Genomic DNA, 11715 nt, shown 5'->3' on the forward strand with positions numbered 1-11715 from the left:
AATGGTCATTATTTTCGAAATCGGCACTCCCTAAAACCTATATATCGACACCCATCTCGACTTTTATGACAAAGTGTTTTGCTACCATCTGCATGCAAGACATTTCTATTATTTTTACGTACAAAAATGGCCCCCTGTCAACTTTCAATCGAGATTTAATCGATAATTTATTCGATTAATATTCAGATTAATTCAATTTCAATCTATGTTAGGTCGACTAAACTAATCGCGATAAAAATTTGAGAATTAACTTTTTTTATTCCATTAATTAGTCGAATAAACAGTTAATCGATTAATGCCCATCTCTGACCAAAGCATTTTTACACTTTGAGAATATCTGAAAACAAATCAACACAAGGAGCCATTTTGCAAATCCAGTAACATACCAGTAACTTTGTTATTACTTTTGACAGCGCGTGTCATGTGTCAACACAGAGTCGACACAAAGTCGAAACATTGCAACTACTTTGTGACTGCAATATTTCTCAGCCTTAAACCATATTTATACATCATAATTAACAAGTTTCGTAGTATGTAAAGCGTTATTTCTGTTATTTAGGTATAGTATACGCATCGAAGTACTAAAAATGCTTCAAATAATATAGTTATGAACACAGGCACTGAGAAGTAAACAATTTCATTTCCGGCTAAACTAAAACAATGTGGTGGCGCGTTGATTATATTACACTTAGTTTATCAAATCACTCGAGCAGTTTAATTCCCCATAATAATTTAAGTCCTATTGTAATATAAATGCAAACAATATATAATTACGTCTTGTAATCCGTTTTAGAGATGGCGTATTAATGTCACTTATTTTTATTTAAGTATTTTTCCATCTGACAGTTTCCATTTGACAGGAACAAAATGAACGAATGAACGAATGATTTTGGCATAAAGTAGTCGCAAACCCGAAACAATGTGTGCACACGGCGACCACACTTTATGTCAGTTTGTGTCATGTGTCGACCCTTCCCCATTTCTGGTAACTGTGTCGACACGGCGACGACTCTGCGACTGGAATTGTGACCGAAACAGACGGTGTCGACACAAGATGTGTCAACACCGCGTCGTAACGGCGACTGGAAATGGTTGTATGGGGGAATTGTTATACCCAAAGAAAATTACCGACAGAAAACGCGGGAAAACGAGATCTCTTCTAATTTAAGAATTTGTTGTGGTTTTGACACGATTTTGATTGACTCATCTCACGGAGAATTTCGCTTCAGTTCGCAGGCACCAGGAGCGAGCGATCTTCAAGGTTGTAGCATAAAAAAATCCCATCAAAAACACAATTGTGAAATGAGAGCCAAGTTCAATATTAAGATTGTGTGTCGTTGTTGACTCCCCGACAAAAGAATTGAGATCTATATGGGTGCCAAGTTCTGTGCTGTGAAGAAAATCCTGAAATTATGAAGGATTTGACTCGTAAAACTGAGAGATGAAGGGGAACGGAGTACCTTAGCATTTTAATAGCTTCTAGGTTTTATTTTTGCAGTCGGTTAATAGTTATTTACGATAAGTACAAGTGCGGAAAGTAGGAAATTCGCAACGAGTGGCGATAAATCGACACGAGTTGCCAATTACCTATTGGCAGGTCACGCGTACCTATCGTACAACGTTTTACATTACACTACGTATATATGGCCCTTTAAACTTTCGACATGCACGGAACGTGCTCATTGCGAATTTCACTACTTCCCGCACTTGTATTGTATTATAATTATAACATTTACAACTATTGTAGTACCCTGTAAATCCTGTAAACAACTTCAAAAATTCTATGACGGACGGAACCCTCAGGAGGCTCCATCTACACGCACATGGTCGGTGTTTAGGTAAGTATACCATTTCATTTAAACGTATTCCAAAATCATCTCATTATTATCAAAATTCCGAGACCTTAAAAATAGTAAACAACAATTTAAACGCAAGTAAGCGTAAAATTGTGCGACTATTAAACACCCATCATCACCGTCGTCATTCTCAGTATTTTTAATCGTTTAATAGAAAATGAATTCTTTACGATTGTAATAAGGCCCACGCCGGCTGAGTTGGGAATAGCCCTACGGGTGGTATAAAATGTGGACGCGTGCGTCGATCCTTGTGTCAATTCAAACTGACAAGCTAACTGTCGACATGTTCAAGTCTTTCTTGGTGCTGTTCGTCGCTGTGCTGCTGATTGGCGGAGTAAGTTTCAAATATATTTTTATTTATTTATTTAGAAAACCAAACAGTCACATAAACATATCAAAAATGCAATACAAAAGATGTACCACGACAAAAGATACAACAAAAAAGACCTGGAACAAAAAACCTGAATAAAAGACCAGCGGGCTCAGCACGGTTCCATTTTTATCGACTATCACTATGCGCGTCCCTTTCGCACTTACATACTTGTTAGAACGTGACAGGCATGGTGACAAGGGATAAAAACGCGACCGTGCTAAGCCGCCTGGATATTATCGCTGTTCTACGACTATTGTTACCTATAGGGTCGCATCGGTCGTACTCTAATTACCAAACACTTAACTTCTAGAGTGTTGTTTCGTTTTGCGAATATATTATAACTGCAAAACGTAATTGAAGACCAAAAAAAGTAAGACAATGTTGCCACTGCAATAATTTGTTTGTAAAATAGTAAATTCCTTTTGATAAATAATCACGCTAAGATAATTTATTCATTAGTAATTTTACTCCTACTATTTAATAAAGTACTTTTATTTACTTATTTGTACATAAATACGCGCTAGTAAAAAAGTGGCAACATTTTTTACTTTTTTTGGTCTTGAACTACGTTTTGCAGCTGGTAGAAACTGTTAACGTGTAGGTCTTATCTTACTTATCTGTTAGGTGCTGGAGTCGATTGCCCATCGAATACCTATTATTTAAAAGAATAGGACTGGGTCTGATTTTTGAATTTCGATCGCTCGATTTCGTGTATTTCGTTCAATAATATCTCCACTAGTAGGCATTTAAATTCTACTAATCGAATTGAAAACGAGTTGTAATTACCACTAGATTCCTAATTTCTATTGCTCGTATTTCAAAAATTTGCATTTCGCCGTTTTCCATCGATTTTAGTGGGTGACGATATCGAGCGACCGAAATTCTAAAATTGCCCCTCTGGGGGCCTCTATTTCGTTCAATAATATCTCCAGTACCCGGCATTTAAATTCTACTAATATAATTGAAAACGAGTGGTCAATACCACTCGATTCCCAATTTCTGTCGCTCGTATTTCAAAAATTTGCTAACTATTTTCCACCGATTTTCTAGTGACGAAATCGAGCGATCGAAATTCAAAAATCGCCCCGTTGGTTCGTTAAGCTTTGATCCACCGACATGTAAGGATAGGAAAGATCTAAAGAGAACAAGGACGAAAACATTTATTTTACTTTTTTCTGTTCCAGAGCCAACAAGCACCGCAGTCATCATCTTCAGGTCAGTTCGGCGACGGTATTCAATATTACGCATACACTTACAATAGCTCAAGTTAGTGCAAAACATTGCAATACAAAAACTAATCCATTTTCATATTTATTACTAGCGACCCGCCCCGGCTTCGTACGGGTCACACAAAATCTTAAAAAATTATACACTATCCTCAGGAATCACTCTATTGATAGGTGAAATCCGCATGAAAATCCGTTCAGTCGTTTTTGAGTTTATCGCGAACATAAATTCATACATACTTACATACAGACAGACGCGGCGGGGGACTTTGTTTTATAAAGGGATAGTTGTATGACATTTCGTGTTTCTGATGATTTTTCATGCGTCTTTTTTCCAATAGATCCCTACTAAATACATTTACATAATTAGCCAATGTGACTTCTGAAACTGAATCGGCACTAGACAATAATGTTTTTTTATTTATCAATTTTTTCCAGCATTAGTAGGTACAATTATAAAGGGGCAGTTAGAGTGTGTGCGGAAAGAGAATAGTCGTGGAATGTATGGGGCCCAATACATTCCACGACTCTTCTCTTTCCGAACAGACTCTAAAACAACTAATTAGTTCAATTCAAGTACTTAGGTACCAGAAAGCAATAATACAATCCATAATTTCTACTGCAGGTGCCGGTACTGGTGGAAATGCAGGAGGTTTGTAATAACTTTTTTTATAACTTTTTACTTACAACAACGTAGCCTATGTTTCATAGGTAAGTCATATTAGTAACAAACCACTTTTCTACTGTGGATATTACTGATTTTCCTTCTATACGTCTCATTTCATAAATGATAACTTAATATAATTATTTTATATACATATTACTTCTATCCAACATTTTGGATCAAAAAATGTGAAAACGCTCTGACCATTGCAGTTTTACCTGCACACTACTGCTACTGGCGAGTCGAATAGCGTGTGTACTGCTTTTTCATCGTTTACGTATTACTCATACTCTACTACTCATTCATTCTGAACTTCAAGTCTTCGTCAACAAGTCCCTCAGGTCGATCCTTCGTGTTTTCTGACCAAAAACTATCCGTAACGAAGACCTATGGCGTATATGCCGGCAAACACCCATTGGCGAAGAAATCGCGACACGGAAATGGAGATGGATAGGACATACTATTCGAAGAGGGGAAACTAATAACGCAACTATCGCTTTCGGTTGGAAATCACCGGACGGAAGCCGTGGCCTCGGGCGCCCTGTACACTCTTGGCAGCGGTCCGTCACAAATGAACTACGAGCGGTCGGGTTGAGCTGGAGAGCGGCCAGAAGGGACGCTGAAGATAATAGGAAGGCGTGGCGCGAGCTTGTGAAGGCCCTTTGCACCTCTGGGGTACCATAGGACAACAACAACAACATTCTCACCACTCGTATAATTATACGAGTGTGTAACCAGTTTTTTTAACTTTTTTTGTTTGATCAACAGCAGGAGCTAGTGGCGGAGCAGGTTTCAGTTATGGCGCCGGGGTAGGAGGCAACGCAGGAGCGGGCGCCGGTGCTGGTGGCTCAGGTACTAATTATTAAATTCTTTCGTATGTTCAAGGATAGCATAGGAAACTAACTAGACAGGTAACGCTGCTCTATGAATCGTTAGCCATTTCCCGGAGCCATTAGCCATCTTCTGTGCGCTAAAAAAATGGTTTTATATTTTCTAATATACGAGTATGTACGAGTATGTACTAATTCCTTAGGTAATTTATTTAATATATCTGGGAGAATATACCAATAAGTTCTTTTGCTGACTTGCTGAGTGGATTCAGAAAGATTTTTTCTTCTTACGTTTTAAATATATTATTTGTAAACTAACTCGTGGCGCCCAATTTCTCGAACGATATTCAAAAAAGGCTGGACTCTTTAGCTTGGAACTTACATAAGTTTTTAACCGCCTCCTTAAAAAGGAGGTTCTCAGTTTGACCCGTATGTTTGTATGTATGTAGGTATTTAAATATTGTTTTTTGTTGCAGGCTGATTGTAATAACCATGAAACAAGAGCAGTCCAGAAAATATCTACGTAACTCTACATCACTCGAAATACGTATTATTAAGTACCTAATCTTAATTCAGTTCGGTGTGATTTTACAATAAATCTAACAATAGGTATCTTACGCTGTTTTATTCCGGTTTTTTTTACTCATGTGGAACCTACTTACAATATACTTGTGCCTGCTGCTGCTGCCTAAAGTATACGACTTTAAATATTTACACTTGTGTGACACTTTTTCGTTATCCCGCGATAAATGAGAAACACATAATTATATTAACGAAGTCAGTCTTACTAGACACTCACCCACGGCCATATTTTACAAATTTTGCTCTTAATGACTGTTAAAAATCACTTTTTTGGGCACTTGGAAATCATTTGTGACGTCCCACGGGTAAAGGTACCTTACGGCGGTTGGCGCTTTCGCTATTATTAACGCCGCTCCAATAGGTACTATTGCGGTATATGCGACGTAAGCGCGACAGCCGCCATAAGGTACGTTTGCCCGTAGAGCGTCACATTTATAGAGAAAAACGATAAGAGATCGTTTTTCTTATGACAAGGGATTAAAATGTTAATAGATAGATGTTAATACCATCGAGACTGTACGTACTTATCTACCTACGCAAAAGTAAAAAATAAAATTATTTTGAACGCCTGCACATAATTGCACAGCAATGTTTACGTAGGTGTACACGAGCTGAGATGATTTTCGTTTATTCATAGATATCAATTTTCAATGGAAATATCTACACGTGTCATTAAAATTGCGGTCCCAAGGAGTTATCGGTATTTATCGCATCGGGAGGGCTGAAAATTTTGCTGGAATACTTATTATCTGGGTGACGACTGTCTGGAGATTGATTGCTACAAATGATACCTACACGTGTAACGCGTGCCGTATTTAATCTCATTACAGCAAATTTTATATCGAACTGTCACATTTATTACACAAGGATTTGCTTGCGGCCAAATATAATATTACAGTCATATTTCGAAATACATCTGTAATAGCGAGAGTACGTAAAGGTATTTAATTTAATGTTTTATAAGTGGGTATAGCTTAAGAGTTCTGCCTGCCATTCGGAGAGCTTAAATTGTAACTCAAATAAATATTTATTTCAAGAAATTAGCATTCAAAGAGGGGCAGTACAGTGATCCCCACACTAGGCTGAGCCTGTAACGTGGGAATCTTAGAGAAATACAGAATACCGTTAAGTTGCGGCCATTATTTTAACTATATCTTCATATTTTATAAAAACATGGGAACTTACGAAAAAGTTTGCAATTGACCTACCTTCCTAATTGGCCTACTTCATACATATTATTGAGTCTCAATAATTGAGAGTGGTTTTGAGGTGATAATTTTTATCTTTTTTAATCAACAACTCTTGAAAACTCATTCTACAATCCTAATCCCAATCAATCACCAATTTGCTCACCACCAATTTTCATCAATTTTGTTTTAAACAGATTCCTTAAATCATATTATCTCCCTGTTTGGAGTCTAAAACAGACTCTGGTCACTAAAACAGTTTCTTGTATTTAAACCTTCCTGTTTTTGTTTCTAAATGGATCCCGAAATTGACATGACATTTAGTAAAGCACTCGCCAGCACCGCTTGTCACATTTTAAAAGGGATTTTGGCAAGCATCCGATTAGAAAACAATCGTGGGTAAAGTAATAACTATAATTATCAACGCTAGATTTATGTGACTGAACTGAAACGTTATTTTTGGGTCGTGAACATTATTTTAACACGACTGCGCAGTAAAGGGTTATGTTTTTGGCGCTTATCAGGAGCCAAATTCAAATTTGACAAGTTGTTAAGATTTTGATACGACTTTAACCTTAAAGAAGCGATCTTTAATTCATTTTGCATGTAACACTGATTGTTACATGCAAAATGAAGTGAAAATCATCAATCACCAATCACCAATCAATTTTTTTTACAAGTTCATGTGACCAGCTGACGGTATTTCCACCGCGATACAACCGGCTGACGACTTTTTTTATTCACAATAGCGTCTAAACTATCATCTGAAAATTAAAGTACTTATCAGGCGGAAGGCGATGACTGAAAAGAAAAAAAAAAGTACCTACATGTTTTGGGCAGCATTCCTCAACCCACCAACGGAGCGGTAGCTGACGTCCACGAGGGTTCATCATACATAGCCGTTAACCACTATACGTGTTTTCGCCTGGGAGGCGATGACTGACGAAATTTGCGCCTGGCCCGCGGACAAGACGGTCGTTAAGGTCGTATCAAAACCATAACAAAATGTAAAATCTGAATCGGACTAAGGCTTATAAAATAAAAATAAAATATAGTTTTCTATCTATTTATTAAAATTTCAACTGGCCAAAAGGGGTGCTAAGGTGGCCAAAACCGGGGCATCAGCTCTATTAGTACGTCCTATGTAAGTATTTGTAACACCCATTCTTTACATTTACTAGACTAGACAAAAATGAGACGAAAGAACGTCCAAATAAAAAAAAATACAAATTAAGTACCTTCTTTAACACTTACTAAAACTAATTTAATACTTACTGAAAACAACAGGCAAATACGTACACAACTGTAATTATGTAGGTACTTACTCTGATGTCATGCTATGATAATTCAATCCTTGAGAAGAAAATCGATCACAGAATTTACTGGATAACTGGATAGCTGACGTTAAACCTCCGTGGCCACATTGTAATAACGGTCAATAGAATTTCAAATTTCGAATTTAGAATTATTACATGCCGTTCTATAATTCCAAATTCTAACTACAAACTTACGATTCAAACCGTCCGCTCTTAATACATTTCGATTATTCTATAGGTTGCCCTTATAAAATTCTTCAGAAAAACAAATTTTCTTTGATTTTGGACCTTATACAGTTGGATTTAGATTAACTTTAGAATTAAACCGAATTGTTGCATTGATAATATATTAAAGGTAAGTACTTTATTTAAATTTTAGGTTTAGACGTTTGCAACGATTTAATTTTAAAGCGCCGTTTTTTATGAACAAAAATAAAATTCATCGGTGAATGTTTTATGCATTTGTGTAGGCCGCGGCCTGGACTCACGCGACCGGCGGGGCGGCGAGCGGAAAATTAAGGCCATTCAAACATTGCGCTCTACCAAATGTATGTACACTGCTAGTCTGCTACACATTACTTACACACGAGAGTCTATTGGCTGTGTGCGTGAGTGTGGCGCTGGTGTCTATAACATCCTTGAAATTATATGAAATTTTTTACCCAATCCGTGGTATTGTTCGTTTACATTCTCTTAAGGTCCTGATGGAACAAAGTAGGTATAATTGTTTTCACCTCGCCTATTCGGAAAGGGGCTTTTTCTTCCCTGCTAGGAGGGATCAAAGTGGCACTTTTCTTCCCTGCTAGGAGGGATCAAAGTGGTACTTTTCTGTTATAGGACACATTTTTTTTTTCATTTTTACATACAATTTTTTTAGCTTAAATATTGTTTTGATACATGATAATTTCCTCATTTATTTATTTTCTTATTTTCCTCATAGTTGATGTGAAAAGCAGTATGTGTCACACGGTATCAAAATTATTTCGTCTTGGGCGTTAACACTTGAATCCCACATTACACTCAGGATTCTAATTTAGAATCCCGAACGTAGTGAGATTGTAGAATCCATCGCTTCATTCAGGATTCAATGTACGCCCTTGACGGAAATATACCTATCATTTTGATCCCTTGTAACACAAACTACTATTGTCACCCTAGTGGTGTTAAAAATGACGTCAGTGTTTTTAGTGTCCCCTATGCTGAAGTTATATCGATATCTCTCCGCGTTTCCAAAAAAAATTCAAACCTAAGTAAAACAGTACAATTTTTAAAACACCCTGTACATTGTACATCTTAAGAGTAAACAAAAGCTAGGCCTGCTTAGCATCTGCTAAATAAAACAAAATTCAGTTTGAAATGTGTCAACATCGCACTGGCAACTGCATTTAGCACAAAACGGTCCGCGGGATCATTCGAAATTCAAATTTGAATTTAAAAATAGAAAGTCGACTACAGTTTCTTTTGTCAGTTGTGTGACTGGAGATCTAGATAAGTCTAATTGTGTCGCTTAAATTCAAACTCGGGTAAATCCATTCGCCCTTTCAGCAAATATCTACCCTATTAGCGTTTCAATACCAAAATCGCATAATCTGACAGATGGATGTATCCGAGTTTGAAGCGACTCAATTTATAGATGCTTTAGGCTACACTTATAAACGGGTGTTTTTTAGGTGTGGATGTACTATATCGTTTTTTCTGTTTCTATAATAAATCACCTTACCGAGTTGAACTTAGAATCATCAGTTTTGGAAGCAGGGCCATTAAAAGACCGAATTTTGACGTATCGTCGTTATTGTGTAGGGAGCCCTTATACCGGGTGTGGCCTGTAACACGAGCAAATAATTAAAACATAGATTGTACTCCTCAAACGGTGACACTTTTGTTCAACAACTTTTAAAAATTATGAATTATGTAGACTCCCTATTTTTCATACAAAATAAATATTATCTTCAATGGACGCCATCGCCACGCCATATCATTGTGATTAACGTTGCTTGTCACGCCTTAAACATAACAAAATTCGCAATAAGTACATTGCGTCTTAGAATAAACTTTAAAGTGTATTAAAAATCAAACCACAAGTTATTTTTAAAAGTCGCTGAACAAATGATGGTCAGTATGAGGAGTACACTGTACAGCCTACAGTTTAAGTTTGCTCATATTACAGGCCACACCCGGTATACTTCACTTGTATTGCATTGCAAAATGCTAAAATCAATGTTGCTGGCCAGAGTTGTGACATTTGTGGCAGTAATGCAGCAGGCAGCAATACCGCACCGCAGTATTGCAGTAGTAACGCTAGTGCTACCTGAATCCGAACTACGGTATCTTGGCTTTTCCATTGCTTGCATAGCGCCGCGCAATATAGGGTCAATCCAAATTTGTCAGTAAGTCTTCATCATCATCATCATCATCATCATCATCATCATCATCATCATCATCATCATCATCATCATCATCATCATCATCATCATCATATCAGACAAAGGGCGTCCACTGCTGGACATAGAGGCCTCCCCCAAAGAGTGCCACAATGACCGGTCTTGCGCCACCCGTATCCAGCGGACTCCTGCGACCTTAACCAGGTCGTCAGTCCACCTTGTCAGTAAGTAAATAAGAACAAACTAACCTCATCCTTTTCTTTTGGGTGCTAGTACTAGCACTAGTGTAAGACAAAGAAAGTATGATTCTCTGTCTATATTTGAAAAGAGACAGTTATTTGACAAACTATAATTAGTCTGCTCTTTTCACCCAGAAATCAAAACTGCATTACCAAAACACTTTGAAACCTTGATGCGTTACCCAAAACACTTTTAGCCTTGACATTTAACCACGCTAACAGCGCATTTTATACGCTGAAATGTTTACTAATACAAGATGCTTATTGCTAATACCTATAGGTATACGAATTCCCAGGGGTCTCCATTCTTTTTTACCTGAGGCACAGAATAACTAATAATAGTACTACCGTACAGAAAATTCACTCCTTTACAAAAGTCAGATTTAGGTATAAAATTATACCTAATCTCGCCGCCTGCAACAAAATTGAAACTTATAACCGCGCACGAACCGTGAATCTTCTTTGCGCGAGCGCCACGTGACACCACTATCGTGCGGTCGAGCGGCAGCCCACTGCCATACGCCTGCCCTACACGGGAGGCCCGCCGGCCAAATGTACCTAAACTGCGTAGTGACACCCCCCTGCCTGAGGGCCATATTGCCCCTCAGAAACATTCGCGCGGACCACCGTCGTTTTTGCGCCGGGGGAGGGTCTCTGGTTGCTGCTGTTAGGAACAGTTCCACTCTCAATGAATGCTGGACCCCTGGATACATGGATCCCGCGGGCCGGACAGTGGGCACTCGCTTTGGGTGTCGGCGGGCCGGATCGGAACGCGTCGCGGGCCGGATTTGGCCCGCGGGCCGGGGTTTGGAGAGCCCTGCCCCAGAGCTATAAATTTCTCAAGCTTCATTATAATGCGCACTCTATTTTAGAGCTTATGCACTTAGAAATATGATATGTAATCAAATAAAGGCGTAAGAAACTGACGACGCTTTAGTTTCGAGTGGATGTTGAAAGTAATGAAAAGGGTACGCTAATTCTAAAATATTTAATTAGCACTAAGGTCGCCTCCAGAATCTCGCGAACTAAATTGGCATTAGTTTGACAAATAAAATGATGCC

General features: G+C 38.1%; 1 protein-coding gene across 1 annotated transcript; it reads left to right on the forward strand.

The window, feature by feature from the left end:
* Nucleotides 1-2075: 2075 nt before the first annotated feature.
* On the forward strand, nt 2076-5558 carry LOC134799769 (uncharacterized). Its single transcript, XM_063772180.1, has 5 exons — nt 2076-2190; nt 3414-3444; nt 4081-4107; nt 4888-4971; nt 5426-5558. Exons 1-5 carry the CDS (start codon nt 2083-2085, stop codon nt 5428-5430), a joined length of 255 nt encoding a protein of 84 aa, XP_063628250.1. The 5' UTR covers nt 2076-2082; the 3' UTR covers nt 5431-5558.
* Nucleotides 5559-11715: the final 6157 nt, after the last annotated feature.

Source organism: Cydia splendana, chromosome 19 (assembly GCF_910591565.1).
Source record: "Cydia splendana chromosome 19, ilCydSple1.2, whole genome shotgun sequence".
Taxonomy (NCBI): domain Eukaryota; kingdom Metazoa; phylum Arthropoda; class Insecta; order Lepidoptera; family Tortricidae; genus Cydia; species Cydia splendana.

Coding starts and splice junctions, on each gene's coding strand:
- LOC134799769 (XM_063772180.1), top strand. CDS start 2,083: ATGTGGACGCGTGCGTCGATCCTTGTGTCAATTCAAACTGACAAGCTA. Junction 2,191..3,413: donor CTGTGCTGCTGATTGGCGGA/GTAAGTTTCAAA, acceptor TTTCTGTTCCAG/AGCCAACAAGCACCGCAGTC. Junction 4,108..4,887: donor TACTGGTGGAAATGCAGGAG/GTTTGTAATAAC, acceptor TTTGATCAACAG/CAGGAGCTAGTGGCGGAGCA.